Here is a 15,163-nt window from a genome sequence, read left to right on the forward strand (position 1 = left end):
TATACTGTAGAATTTAAATTGAAGAGCCCCTATCTTTTTAATCAGTGTATCAAACTGCTCAATGAAGTCCTTTATATGTATTCACCAAAGGAGAACTTTATTAGTGACCCTCCCAAAAAAGTATATAAACTTTCAAATATATATGTATGGTTAGTGAGATAAAGGGAGAGTTAAAGGTGCTTGACCTTAATTTTACAGATCTACACTTTTTAATGCTCTTTATAACTTTAACATCATATGTCCAAGTATGTTTATCTAGAAAAGGGCATGATTTCCCTAAAGTTTCTTTTTTTCTCCTGGGAAGAACTGATGAATAGTTATCTTAACTCCATCTTAACTACGTTTTTTCCTGGTAATGTGTTAATATTTAGGAAGCATCTTAGAGCCTATGTACTTATTGACTCCTTCCCTCTTGGGTCTCTGAACCCTTAGCAGATAGTGCTGGATTTGTATATCCTGTCAGATCAAGTTGGATTCCTAGATCAAGGGAAAGGATTGCTGGATTCCTCAGCAAGTAGCATTAGAGATCTGGATCAACGTCAGGTGGGATGGATCTCTAAATACTCCACAAGTATATTGGTTATATAGCTCTCCACCAAATCCCTGAATTCCTGGCAGGGTCACCCAATTGCTGGGTCATAGAATCATGGAAAACTAGAACTGGAAGGAACCTCAAGAGGTCATTGAGTCCAGTCCCCTGCCCTCAGGGCAGGACCAAGCACCGTCTCTAGACCATCCCTGATAGATATGGGTCCTTGGCAGGTGAGGCTGGAAATCCAGAGCCATGTGCCAAGAATCCCGGTTTCATAGCGAGCGGCGCTGGTCCTCTCCTGGCAGGCAGGGGATACCAGATCTCACCAGCTAGGGGCGCTGGATCCCTGTCTCAGGGGGGCGCCCTGATTCCGGCAGGTGGTGCCGCAGTCCTCAGTGCAGGCAGGGGGCGCTGGCTCCAGGCTCCGACGGCGCTTCCCGGCTGGGGTTAAGGTGAAGTTTGAAAAGTGCCGGTTGCTTGTCGCTCCGCCGGGCGAGGAGGCTCGAGGGCCGTGCCTGGAGCAGCTCTCGAGGGAGAGGAGCCATGGCGGCTGGGCAGCCTCGGCAGGTGAGCGGGAGTCCTGAGGGCGGGAGACGGGGCTGGTCTGGAGCCGAGCGTCGGGATGAGCCCTTCCTTCTGGGACTGGGGCGGGGGGCGAGAATTTGGGGGGCCGGGGGAGAATCGCGCGGGGAGAGAATCTGAGGGGGTTTGGAAGACTGGGGGGGGGGGAGCCTTAGGGAATTTGGGAGGCGAGAGAATCCCGCCGCCGGGGGCGGGGAGAGAGCAGGAGAGACTCCTCAGAGCCGGGGTCCCGGGCGCAGGAGGCAGGGCTGGTCCAGAGCCGAGCGGAGGAGGAGAGCCCCGCGGGTGGAGATCCTGAGGGAATTTGGGGATGCTGGGGGGAGGGGAACGGGAACAAGGAGACTGTTCACATTAGGAGAGTGACAATCGGTTAAGAAGGGGAGAAAAACTGGCCTCTGGAAAAAATCAACTAGTGTCTTCCCCGTTGCGAGTTCTGAATTCTCCCTTCTTGGAGGGCTTTCCGGCCTTTCTGCTCTCCCTCCCCCCAACTTATCTTGCCTTCCACCCCTTCGTCCACTCAGGGCCTGGAGCCTTCTCCTGACTTGCTTGGGAAAACGGGACTCCTTAAAAGCCTCCAGTTCCCTTACCCTGAGGCATTTTTCCCCTTCCTCCTCATGCTGAGCTGGTTTCTCTACCCAATATGAAGTGCAGTAGAATCATAGAACAGAAAGGGACATCAAGAGTTCATCCAGTTCAGTCCTCTGCATTCACAGCAGGACCAAGCATCATCCTAGATCATCTCTGACAGATGTTTGTCTAACCTGCTCTTAAAAATGCCTAATGATGGAGATTCCACAACTTCCCCAGGCAATTTATTCCAGTGCTTAACCACTCTGACAGCTAGGAATTTTTTCCTAATGTCTGACCTAAGCCTCACATGCTGCAATTTAAGCCCATTGATTCTTGTCCTATCATCAGAGGTTAAGGAGAATAATTTTACTCCCTCCTCCTTGTAATATCCTTTTTGGTACTTGAAAGCTGCTATCATGTTCTCTCTCTGACTTCTCTTTTCCAAATTAAACAACCCCAATTCTTTCTGTTTTTCCTCACAGATCATGTTTTCTAGACTTTTATAATAATTTTTGTTACTCTTCTCTGAACCATCTCCAATTTTTCCACATCTTTCCTGAAATGTGATGCCCACAACTGGACACAATGATCCAGGGGAGGCCTAATCAATGTGGAGTAAAGCAGAAGAATTATTTCTTGTGTTTTGCTTACAACACTCCTGTTTAATGCATCCCAGAATGTTTACTTTTTGTGACAGTGTCACACTGTTGACTCATATTTAGCTTGAGGTCCATTATGACCCTTAGATTTCTTTCTGCAGTACTCCTTTCTAGACAATCACTTCCCTTTTGTAGGGAAATTAATTGTTCCTCCTCTTAAGTGGAGTACTTTGCATTTGTCTCTATTGAACTTCAACTTACTTACCTCAGACCATTCCTCCTGTTTGTCCAGATCACTATGAATTAGAACTCTATCCTCCAAGGCACTTGCAACCCTTGCAGCTTGATATCATCCACAGACTTTATAAGTGTATTCTTTTATTCCATTATCTAAATTGTTGATGAACATATTGAACAGAACTATTCCCAAAACTGATGCCTACAGAACCCCACTTGTTATGCCCTTTCAGTATGACTATGAACCGTTGATAATTATTCTGTGAGAATGGTTATCCAACCAGTTATGCACCCACTTTATCATAGCCCAGTCTGTTGTATTTCCCTAGTTTATTGATAAGAATGTCATGTGAGACTGCATCCGTGCTTTACTAAAATCTAGGTATACCTCATTTGCTGCTGCTTCCCCCTTATTCACAAGGCTCCTTATTCTAACAAGAAAGCTATCAGGTTGTCAGTCCTCATTCTGATCTATTGCATACAGATCTCTTTCTGATCATCCAAGTAAAGGTGGGGACATATTCCTCTCACCAGAGTAGATCCTGTCACAGATAGGGCTGGATCTGAATAATGGGATTATCGTATACTAGTGATGATTATTGGGCTAGTATCTAAAAGCCCCAGTTGGGGATTGAGGTTTCTTTGTGCTAGACACCATGCATATACACAGTGGTAAAAACTTCCTGAAAAAGAACCCCATAAATATGGGTGCCTGCAGAGCGAAAGGCAAGAGTCTGATAAGTCTGAATGTTAAGGACATGGTTTAGTTATTTAGACTGGTAAAAGAGTTTATTATAACCAGGAGAAATGGGTTGAGATGGAGAAAGGGAAAATGGAAGGTGAATAATGGGAAGTATTTTCTGACAGTGGAATGCATTAGTTTGTGGAATACTCTCCTGTGATAGGTTGGATCACAGAAGTCCCCTTGGGATTGTCCTCCCTGTGTGCTGAGCAAGCTATTGATGTTCACTGTGCTGCTGGGCCAGAAGTTCTAGTCTTCTCCAGGCAAAGCACAGTTGGGATTACTGCCCATGAGCAGAGCAACACAGACACTGAACCAGCTCCGCTCTGGGAGGGCTCAGTTATTAGGGCTCAGCACCCAGGAATGTACACTCCAAAGAAGACCAAAACCCCAAATAAATCCATCTTACACCATGTACAAGTTTTAAATTGATTTACTGTGGGTTTGATAATAAACAAATGTGTTTTATTAAATATAAAAAGTAGGATTTAAGTGGTTGCAAGTAAAAACAGACAGATCAAAGTAAGTCTCAGAGGAGTAGGCATGTTAGTTTGTAACTTTAAAAATGAGTTGTCCTGTGGCACCTTCGAGACTAACAAAAAATATATCTAGTATCGTCAGCTTTGTGGACAAAACCCAGCTTCTTCAGATGAGCTTGAGTGGAGCATCTGAAGTGGGTTTTGCCTACAAAAGCTCATGATACTATATATATATTTGCTAGTCTCTAAGATGCTACAGAACTAAATTAAATGGAACAAAGTGTCAGAAGTGAAATCCCTACAGGCTGCATGGAAACTTTAAAAAAAAATACCTTAAATAACATAACACCCCATACACAAGGGTTCTCTGCATGCAGGTCACTTTCCCCACTTGGGTGCTGAGAGACATCAGAAGTTGCTGCTCTCATGCCCTCTCCCTATGCAACCCAGCCAGAAAAGGTGACCTGGATGCAGGGAGTCTTAATGTAGCTCCTTGCTCTCCCCTCACAGCCTCCTAGGGGTGAGTGTGGCAGAAAAGCATGGAGTGTGTATATGTGTGTAAGAGTGAACAGCAATGCCAGCTGCTTTGTGCATCCAGGTTAATTTCCCCACATGGGCACAGGACGGGATTGCAGGGGTTAGCAGTGAAGGAGTGTAGGGATGAGGGGAAAGAGGCCTATCTCTGTGTGTTACCAAACTCCTGTCTCCTCTCCTCCCCACTGGACCAACCCAGGTGTGAGCAACACCATTTCTGAAAAAATCAGTTGTCAGCAGATAGATGATGGTGGGTGGGAGAGCCAAGCCGGGCCAGGAGGGAGAGGAGCATGACCTTGAGTCAGGGCAGGATGGGGTATGGGCAGGACACTCACCTGGCCTTGCTCTCTCTCTCTCGGCATAGGCTGTGAGGGCTTGCTCTGGCCAGCAGCCAAAGTCTCTGCCTGTGGTGTGGGTGAGTGCAAAGAGTGGTATGGAGCAATCTAATCCCCTTGCAGGTTTTGTCCAGGGATTGTGCCTCCTCAACACACTGAAGTCAGTGGAGCAACATTTTATAATCCTGTGTAGGGTCCCATAAATCCTAAGGACAGGCCTGCTAAATATATTTAGAAAATAGACAAGGCAGGTAGTGACAGAGAGTGGAGTGGAGGAAATTTGCCCTGACACTGCCCACACTGTATCCGTTCTATGGATAAATGGAGGATGTCAGTGAATAAATGAAGGATGTCAGTTTCCAGGGCACACAGTGCAGTATCTTTTGCCAGCACTAAACTCACATCAACCAGCAATCCTGATATTGTCAGTATAAATATGTTAGTAGGACCTGAGAGGTGTGTTGCATATAACTATCAATATAGTTTGGGAAGAGAAGAAATAGCATATTTTTTTCTAAATATTTGTTTAAAATGTAATTTAGTAACAAACTTCTTTTAGTAACTTACTGTATACCAAACAAAAGACTTTTTTATTTTCTGACCTAGAGTTGGTTCCGTTTGGCTGAGTGACTCAAGGGCTCCATGATTCAAGTTCCTTTTGATGAAATGCTTTTTTTCCCCCAGGGATTTGGCTAGATTCCTGGCCTTAATGATTGGGCAAAAGCTTCCTGGAATCAGGACATTAAACCTGAGCCACTTTGTTTCATTATCAGTCCTAAAGTCTCTTTTCTTGGCTGTCGGGTCTGTAATGAACCTGTAAAAATAGAATTTGTTCTCTCCCTCATTTTGCTATTAAACTGAAATTTAACTAACACTTTATTAGTAAAGAAAGATGGAAAATGTGCTTTTAACACTAGCTGTGCGGAGTGCCACACAATAACATTATAATGACTCAACAGTTGTGTGTTTTTGAGCTGTTGGCATGTACCTTGGGTGCTTGGTGAAGTCAACCATCCATAATATGGATCAGTGACCTGGTAATGCAAATACTGATGTGGTTTGTTACTATATTTATGGTCTGATATTAAGGAATATGACAGGAAGACCGGTCTCTTAGTTTCTGTTCCTAGCTCTAATAGTGACTCTGTGAGATTGGGGAATTCACTGAGTGTGACACACTTTATTTTGCTGCTCTTCATTCATTTTGTGTAAAAGTGAGGGTCATGGTAAGTTATTAATTAATCTCTCTCTCTTCTTTAATTACTATGGAGCCCTTTAAAATCCCTTCTCCTTTCTTGAAGTTGCTTATTATGTCATCAGCCTGCGGTGGAGCCAGCAGCAGCTCTGTGGATAGGGCTCTGTCTGCTCTTACCTGGATGGGAAGCCTGTTCAGAGGGGAATGTGTGGGAAGTATTTGCTGTCTGAGGATATATTTGTTCTGGGGACTGTAAACATAGTCTGTCAGCCCAGACTATAAAATTGACTAAAAATTGATTAAAAAAGCAAAGCTAAGAGCAGACTTTAATGTTGCCAGGTCAATTTCAATGTGAATAAAATTTTAAAGAAACCATACTGCTTGCAAAACACAGTTGGATTAGGGGTTGGAACTACAAACTTCTCTGCCTTTTCAGGTATGGCATGTACAGGTGACTTTTTGACTCATTAATATAGGAACAGATGTATGAATTAATTTGTCTTCCTCGGTGATAAACTCTTGGTCATTCATTCACTGAAAGTTAGGTATGGCTGTGACACCTTTACAAAGTTTCAGCTGGCATGCAGCTTTGGACAACTGGCAGCTGAAGCCATATTAAAATAAAGATTTGCACCTGCTATATAATGCCAACGGAACTCAGAGTCATGATCATGATGAGGACAAATTGCGGGTTCTCTTTGGTACTCATTCAAGGCACACAAATATACATTAAATAATAAGACAAACGTTGTGAGGACTCATCTCATTTGTGTATTCGTGCCAAGTTGGCATATATTAAGATGAAAGATAGGCACCAAACTGCAAAGTTAAAATTTAAATCCAATCTTCCTCAAAATTTGCTGGTGGTTGGAGTCAAGGTTTTGCTCTGAGACCACTGTAATTTAGATGAAGTGGCAGAATGCTATTGATGTGTTGCATACCCACACTTTTGTTATCACTTAGTTGCTCCAACTCTGTTTGCTTTGGTACTGGCTTTAGGGCACCAGTTGCCTGCAAATAAACAAAGAAGCAAACCTCATGGATCCAGAATTCCAGCAGAAACTAGAGGATGAGAAGGAACTAATTCGTCAAGCTATCCAGAAGGAACTAAAGATCAAAGAGGGGGCAGAAAACCTACGCAAGGTGACAACAGATAAAAAGAACCTGGTGCATATAGAGCATGTGCTGAAATCTTCCAATAGGAAACTGGAGCAGCTGCACTGGGATCTCCAGGAGCTTACTGCCCAGTTTGTAGTAACAGAGAAAGGTGAGAGCAAAAGAGGTAGGTCTTGGGATAAAATTGTTGGGCATAATAACATCAACAGTGAGCCTTATTATAAACTCATGCTTTAATCTCTGTTGGGGACTAGTATGATGGGATTGTGGGAGGGAAAAATATTAGCCATCTAATATTTTGAAGGAATCTCAACTGGTTTCTGCTCATGTCTAAGTGAGAAGAAGTACAGTGTAGAGGTACTGAAATTTGGAAAGTTGTGATTGACAAGAATCAAGATGAAAGGAGGTGGTAACATAAATCAGAAAAGGCTGATTGAGTGTGTTGGACATAGGATGACCTCCTGAACTTCATCTAGGTAGACTTACAGAGCTTGGGAGAGACAATAGTAGGTGGAATTATACAACACTAGGAGAATTTATCCTTCAGTTGAGGCTGTATTTTGTATTAGTCTTGGAAAATAAAAAGCTTCATTTATACTCTGCTTCTCATCCCATATGTTACTTGTGAGGGAATGATGGTAAGGAGGCTAATGGAATTCACTATATTGTGGCACAGATGGTTCCATGAACCTTGACCGTTGTCTCTGGGAAAGGAACCCAAACCCGGTGGCAAGGAGGATAGAGGCTCTGAGAAAGCAGCTGCACATTGAGATGAAGGTGAAACAGGGAGCTGAGAACATGATTCAGATGTATTCAAATGCAACATCAAAGGTAAGCATGCTGAGCAGAAATAAGCAGTGAGCATGGCGACCTTGGAGCCTGATTTCTGTTATAGATTTTGTGTTTTTACACTTTTGTTTCGGATCTAGGTATGAAGGGGAAATAACTTAAGGCACAGTTGTTCTAGGTTGCATGGCTGAGCCCATCTGTGTGTTCGTGAGCTGATGCACAGCCCTGAAACAGCATGGTGTACTATTCCATGTGGAAACAGCGTTATGAATGCTGTTAGTGTTAGACTCATGGTTACAGGATGTCACTGAGGCAATAATTTAGTACAATTCAAATCAGTCTGCCTACTGTGGAGCTTCTTGCACTTTCTTCTGAAGCATCTGGTGCTGATCACTGTTTAAAAACAGGATTTTGAACTAGATAGACCAGGGATCTAATCCAGTATGGTAATTTCTATATTCTCAGACTTTAGATACTTCTGTTCTCTGATATTAGTAATTGGTATTAGACATTAGATAGGCTACCTGCATCTAACACTGGTGATGGTGCCAGTAGATTGGAAACAGATGGAAATAATAGTAGTGGATCTTGTGAGTTGCAGACATGAAATGTTGTCTCTAGAAAATCAATCCAGGCATTGGGAGATGCAGTACAGGGAGATGAGCCAAAACATTTGATCAAAGGTTAGAAAATAAAATACTTTGGCATATGACCCTTAATGTGCACCACTACCTCCATCATCAAGTTTCTGTAGGTGCAATGATGTTTAAAATGGAATAAAGTAAATGGCAACTCTGTGTATGAGTTATTTAAGAAAGCTTTTTGAGAAATTACTGCTTTCTTATTCACCATGCCTGTTGTGTTTGGCATATGCATATTGAATATTCTGGAGAAGAATAAAAATACAGTTTTTAAAGAAGCTTAATTTAACTGAGCAAGATAAAGATCTTGGACCTCTTGATTTGTACAGGTGGAGGTTTGGAGTAACTACCAGCACAACTGACTATAATGCACACTATTAAATCATTGCAACCTCATCAGAGCAAACTCTTAGTTGAATGTACCCACAGGGCAGGACATTGTTACTTAGCAAACTCATCATATCTTTTATAGGTGTTACAGCATCTCACAGATCCCTCATCTGTATCTACAGTGTTTGGAAATGGTCAGTCCTGTTGCTTATGCATCTCCTTTGCACAACTGGGCATTATATCATGTTTTAGGACTTTTCAGGACTCCTTTTAAGGCCGTGCATGTTTTGGTGTCCCATCATTAAAATCCACTTCTCTCCTGTATGTATTTCTCTAGTCATCTGTTCTGTCTTACCAGGACCGGAAGCTGCTGGCAACAGCTCAGCAAATGCTCCAGGACAGTAAGACGAAGATTGAGCTGATTCGCATGCAGATTGTGAAAGTATCTCAGTTGGCAGGTGGAATAGAGTATGCAATGGATCCAGCAGGTAAGATGTTTTGGATATCCTGAAATCACGCGCAGAAGATGATGCTGAAGTGTTAAGCCCCAATGCCTGAGATGCTAAGTCACTTGCTTGTCTGATTGCTATATTTATCTACAACTTGACCAGTGAAGGTGGGAGCCACCATCAGTCTCCAGGAGCTACGCATTGAAGAACTGCGGCATCACCTATGCATTGAAGCTGCTGTAGCTGAGGGAGCAAAAAATGTGGTGAAGATCCTAGGAGGAAGGCGGGTGCAGGATCGCAAAGTGTTGGCTGAAGTAAGTGCCATTGCAGTATTGCTACTAGAAGCATTGATGGTGACTTTCTCTATGCTGGATAGTAGTAACCTTTTTTTCTGAGGAAAAACAGTATTACAGCTGTTGTGAATTAATGCCCCAGCCTTGTTCTGGGCAATGACATAATGGGTTTTTACTACCATGTTCCATGACACTGATCAGTGATGCCATAATACTGCAGTCCATGTTTATAATAATGTTGCAGCAGTTGCTACTCCCAGCAACTGTAATAGTAGAAGTTGATAATTCCCTTGTATAACTGCTGTTTGAGAGACTCTGTAGTTGTCATTGCCTATAGTATGCAATTACTATTTTTTAAAAAGCCACAAATAAATCTCCCCCATCATATGCTGCTTTTGTGAGACATTACATTTCCAGAACTTGCCAACTGATTTACATAATAAAGCTAGGGAGAAAATGAACTTATGGAAAATGAAACAACAACCTCATCAGAACAGGAAAATTTGAATCGGAAATTTGCTATGTAACTTTGGGCAAGTCAGATATCCTTTTTGTGCGTCTGTTTACTTATCTGTACAATGAGGATAATACTTATCCTACAGAGCTCTTGTGAGACATAGTTAATGTTTGTAAAGAGCTTTGAAAGTCTCAGATAAAAGGCTTTGTATAAGTGTGAAGTGTTAGTTATACTAATTATCCAACTTGGGTGTTCATTATGCCAGTCATTTTTAATTAGAAATCCTTTGGTGGCTTATTGTAGTATAGTGGTATGTAAGAAACCTGTATGGGATTTTTGGTTTTAGTTTATTCTTTGAGTTGGAAATATTGTGGTGGGATCTTGTTCAGGACAGAATCCCCCTGACTACCAGCAGCAGTGACTTGTGATGAACGAGTGGTGCTGACCAGTCTCTTGTCCTTAGTGAGCAGGATGGCGCTTGGCCTTTTAGGATGGCCAATTGTGTTGCTTGTGATGTGTAGCACCAAGACCATGGCAGTGGCTATTTATTCAAAATTGATACTCGTTTTTTTCCTCTGCTCCTTGTTACTAGGCTCAGAGTCGCTTGCAAGAATCATCTCAGAAGATTGATTTGCTGCGCTTGGCCCTGGAGCAGCAGCTTAACGAGCTTTCTCCTGATCACCCAAAGTGGGCACTCATCAAGCAGGAGCTAGTGAATGCTTCCTCTCAGGGAGCTCAGCATGTTGCCATTCAGCCCTTTACTTCATTGATCAAACCCACAGCTCTCACAGGTACCTTAGGCTGCAGACAGTGGGCAATATTTCTTCCCTATATATTCATGTAATGAATGTGGTGATTTTTGTGATGTGGACACTTGGTTCACTAAAAAATGGTCAAAGTCCTTAATTTGTTTCATGTAGGCCACCAAAAAGTTATCAGATTGTAATGACTTTAATCACTGATTAACTGCTCTGTATTCATAGTGTAAAATACCTAGGCAACATAAATCTAAAGTTTCTGACTTCCTATATGGACTGACTAGAATAATTTCACGTTTCTTGAGAATAATTCTCTTTGGTGAAATTCCTCAGGCTCATTAGAAGTAAGACTGTTGGGGTGTCAGGATCTGTTGGAAAAGGTTCCAGGACGTTCCCGAGTGATTGGTTCATCTCCCAACCATGAAAGCCCAAGTGACATGAAGTCCCTGACTCGAGCCCGAGCCGGGATGAGTATTCATAGCCGCAGTACTGCAACAAAGCACTTGAGGAATGAGGAACTGTGTAGTGAGTATGATATTTATTGTTGGATCAGTGATGCTGTTGTCTTTTGTGCCTCCCACCTTTCAGTCTGGTGTGGGTGCAGTGAAAGTAAACCTGGAAGCTTAGGTCCTGGAATAGGGGGAAGAGGCTGAATCATTTGGTCTTCCACCCCCTTTAGTGATCTCCTGTGCTAGAAATCTAATTAGAATGTGAGGTCACTTCCAGCAAGAAGTATATTCAGACTTTTAATCACATACAGGATTGTAACCTCCACTTTCTCCCTTGTTCAGATGAGGTGCTTGCTGTACTCAAAGTGGATAATAAAGTGGTTGGTCAGACAAACTGGGGCCCAGTTAATAACCAGGCTTGGAACCAAAGCTTTGTCATTGAGCTGGATCGGGTAAGATGTTATCTCTGTGGAATGACAGGAGTTCCAGATCCTCATATTTCCTATGTTGTATCCTTTGCTTGTCTTTAACTTTATTTGAATTTATTTCTGTGAATTTGGCGATTTACTTGCTATTCAGTTTTTTAACCATTTCTCTACTAGCACTGATAATGTGGCTACCCTATCCTTAAATCTACTAGGCTACCTTTGGTAGCACTTCAGTCTGGGCAGCATTTGATGCTCCTCTTCTGTCTCCATTTGGGTGGCTATGCTCCATCTTTTTACCAGCAATACAGCTTACTGATATTTGGGATGGGGATCAATCTTATATAGGATCAAAGAGAAGAAATTACGTGAAAAAGAGCAATCTTTAAAGAAAGTTCTAGCTGCTGAAGAACTGAAAAGACCACAGTGGTGAGAAGCAATAGGAATGAGGAACTGGCATCTTTTCCCTGGAGCATGTCTCTTATACACTGCATGGTTTAGCTGTGTGGAATTTCTACAATACAGGAAAAGGAACTAACATCAGAGTTAAAATGGAGTCCAGAACGTGCCGTGTCTGTGTGCATACGCATACATGCATCAAGCCATTGGCCTGCCCCATGACCAATCTCTCTCTGCCTCTCTTCTTTCAGTCCCGGGAACTGGAGATTGCAGTCTATTGGCGTGACTGGAGAGAGCTGTGTGCAGTGAAGTTCTTGCGCTTAGATGACTTTCTTGATAATGAACGTCATGGGATGTGCCTCTCTCTTGAACCCCAGGGGACGCTTTTTGCTGAGGTAAAGGGTCCAGATTTTACAGGTATATACTGACATAATAGGTAATTCTGTTGGATTTTGACTTTCCTTGAGTTGAGAAACTTACAGACAAATGGGTAAACTGAGACATGATTAGATGATGTGATTTACCCAAGATCACATTAAATCAGTGGGAAAGCTGAGTAGATCCCAGGAGTCTTGACTTACATTTCTCTATTCTAACCTTTAGACACACTCACACCCTCACTCAATGCATAGTCTTAATATCTCAAAAGTAATCTGCTTGATCTTCGGTGGGGAGATGAGGAGGGATGGCGATCATGTGTAATTCAAATAGTTTCCATCCCCCTGTTTAGTGTGTGGTATGTATCCTGGAGAGAGCTGCTGATCTCAGAATGAAAGCAGAGAAGAGGGAGGATATGTTCTATACACATTTATTTAAGCTTAACTTACACTTTTTCATATACTTGATTTTATCTTTTTATTGTTAGGGAATGGTGAATGATGCATTTGTTTTTTTACTAGATGATCAATTTTTTTATCTGTGATTTGTGTCAAGGTCTATGGAGATGGAAATTCAAATTAAATAAAAAATGCACAAAACAGCATTTTAAAATTATTAGTTAAATATAACTCCCTTTAAATATACTAGATACGTTTAAACAAAATTAATGAAAAAGTGAATCTAAACATGTTTTGCATTTAAGACTAATTGATGTATTAAACAAAGAAAGTATTATCTGTAATTAGTGAATTGAACTGATTATTTCTTGTCACCATATCCTTTGGGATTTGAGAAGGAATAAATTTCATCCTCCACCTAATTTTGATTCATAGATTGAAAGAGGAAAACAAATTTTCCTGCCTTTTCAACTCCCATTAACTTAGAACATGCTAGTCATTAAACTGAATTAATTGAATAAACTAAACAAATATATACGCTTTCTGCATCTGCTGAAAAAGCTGATTTACCTTAACAAACCCCAGTGCTAGGTATTTAGCCAATGACTGTCACTAGTTTAGTGTATATGACTTTCTTGGCAGCAAACATTCACTACATAATAAATATTATATATTTATATTTAATTTAAATTATTTTAAACATTTATGGTAATCTAAAACTTAACATAGATTTATGTAATTTAAAATGTAGCATTTTAAAATATTTAAAAAAAATAAACTTTTATTCAATTGAATATAAATGGATATACAATAAAAATATGATTTAAAAAAAATCATTGGTTATTACTTACTGTAAGGAATCACCTTTGTGGCTGATACATTCTACACACAAATGTTTAAGGCCAAAACACCAACTGAAAAAGGATAACTGTTTATAGTGAGGATATCCCTGGGGCTTCCACTGTAATTACTTGGGGTATGTCTACACAGCAAAGGTATTTCGAAATAAATTCTAAATAGCAGAGCGCTTATTTCAAATTTGGTAAATCTCATTCTACGAGGAATAATACCAAATTCAAAATAGCTATTTCGAAATAAGTGCTGTGTAGACACTTATTTCGAAATAGGGGGCCTCCAGCCTTCCCAGGGTGCCTAGGTGGCAACTTCGGCCTCAACCAAGAACATTTGTTTCCCTTCCCCAGAGCCCTTAAAAGGGTAGATTCTGGCCACAGTGCCTGTGCCAGCTCCTAGCCTGCCAGCCCAGAGCCAGCAGTCACTGCCCCTGACCCAGTGGCCCCAAAATATGAGCCAGCAAGCCACTGGCAGCTAGCCCTTCACTGCTCCCCAGGAGCAGTCTGCCAGCTCCCAGGAGCCTGCCAAGGCCCGGAGAAGGTGGGCACCTTCCTGGTCCAGGGTGGAGATCATGGACCTTATTCAGGTTTGAGGGGGATGCCCCCAACGTCCATGATCTCCGCACTAGATGGAGGAACGCAGCCGTCTATGGCAGGATAGCTGCCAGCCTGGCCACCAAAGGCCACATGCGAATCCAGGAGCAGGTTCGCATGAAAATCAAGTTGATCCAGCGAGACCTCCAACCCTGAGCTTCCCGTCCCCCTGCTTTCCCCTTCCAGATCCCTCCTCCCAGGTTTCCCCCTCCCCCTTCCACCCTCTCTTCTCCCCTCTTCGGCCTCCTTTCCCCAGTCTCACCAGAGTTTCATTCCCTCCCCCCCAGTTTTGTTAAATAAAGAGAGTTTGTGTTCATGAAAATAAGTGTATTTTATTTGACATCAGGAAGGGGGGCTAGGGAGGGGTAAGTGGAAGGACATGAGGGAGGAATGAGGCACAATCCCCCAGTGGGGAAGACCAGGGAGGGTCTTAGTGCTCCTCAGGGTGGAAGCTCTCCCGCAGCGCCTCCTGGATACTGACAGCCCTCCAATGGACCTCCCGGATGGCAACCTGCAGAAAGTGCAGCCAGGCTTGCAGCAATGCATCCAAGAGAAACACAAGAGTGCCCAGGGGCAGCTCTGGCTCCATGTTGCAGAGTGCTGTGATGTCCCGAGTGAGGGCAACCAGAGCACACAGATACAAAATGCTTTGCTGTCCCTCATCGAGGTAGACAAGCAAGCAGGAAAACCTGAGAACTGGCTGTCCAGGGGGGTCCCTTTAAGCACAGGCCTCAGCCTCAGGCAGTAGCCCACACAGTAAGTCCTGACCTGGTGCCCTGTTGGAACTGGTTCCGGCCAGCCTTAAATGCGATTCAGAGTCCACTCAGTGTGGATGCGCTATTTCAAAATAGCAAAATGCTATTTCGAAATGCATTTTGTGTGTAGACGCGTTATTTTGAAATAACTATTTCGAAATAAGATATTTCAAAATAACACTGTAGCGTAGACATACCTATGGGCACTACATAAAAGCCACATTCTTTGACTTGTTTTTGATAGTAGTCATCAGCAACACTTTACATTGATGCCTT

General features: G+C 42.5%; 1 protein-coding gene across 3 annotated transcripts in view; it reads left to right on the top strand.

Moving 5' to 3' along the window:
* The first annotated feature begins 937 nt into the window (after positions 1 to 937).
* PKN3 (protein kinase N3) overlaps positions 938 to 15,163 on the top strand; it is a 43,602-nt gene continuing 29,376 nt past the window's right edge. For 2 of the 3 annotated variants that reach the window (XM_075906033.2, XM_075906035.2), the window contains exons 1-9: positions 938 to 1,099; positions 6,805 to 7,087; positions 7,598 to 7,752; positions 9,040 to 9,169; positions 9,293 to 9,444; positions 10,473 to 10,671; positions 10,972 to 11,163; positions 11,430 to 11,539; positions 12,163 to 12,306. In XM_075906033.2, the coding sequence (XP_075762148.2) occupies positions 1,076 to 1,099; positions 6,805 to 7,087; positions 7,598 to 7,752; positions 9,040 to 9,169; positions 9,293 to 9,444; positions 10,473 to 10,671; positions 10,972 to 11,163; positions 11,430 to 11,539; positions 12,163 to 12,306 (1,389 nt within the window). In that variant the 5' untranslated portion in view covers positions 938 to 1,075. The remainder of the gene's footprint in view (positions 1,100 to 6,804; positions 7,088 to 7,597; positions 7,753 to 9,039; positions 9,170 to 9,292; positions 9,445 to 10,472; positions 10,672 to 10,971; positions 11,164 to 11,429; positions 11,540 to 12,162; positions 12,307 to 15,163) is intronic. The other variant, XM_075906034.2, reaches the window with a different exon arrangement.

Source organism: Pelodiscus sinensis, chromosome 23 (assembly GCF_052426305.1).
Source record: "Pelodiscus sinensis isolate ZL-2025 chromosome 23, ASM5242630v1, whole genome shotgun sequence".
Taxonomy (NCBI): Eukaryota; Metazoa; Chordata; order Testudines; family Trionychidae; genus Pelodiscus; species Pelodiscus sinensis.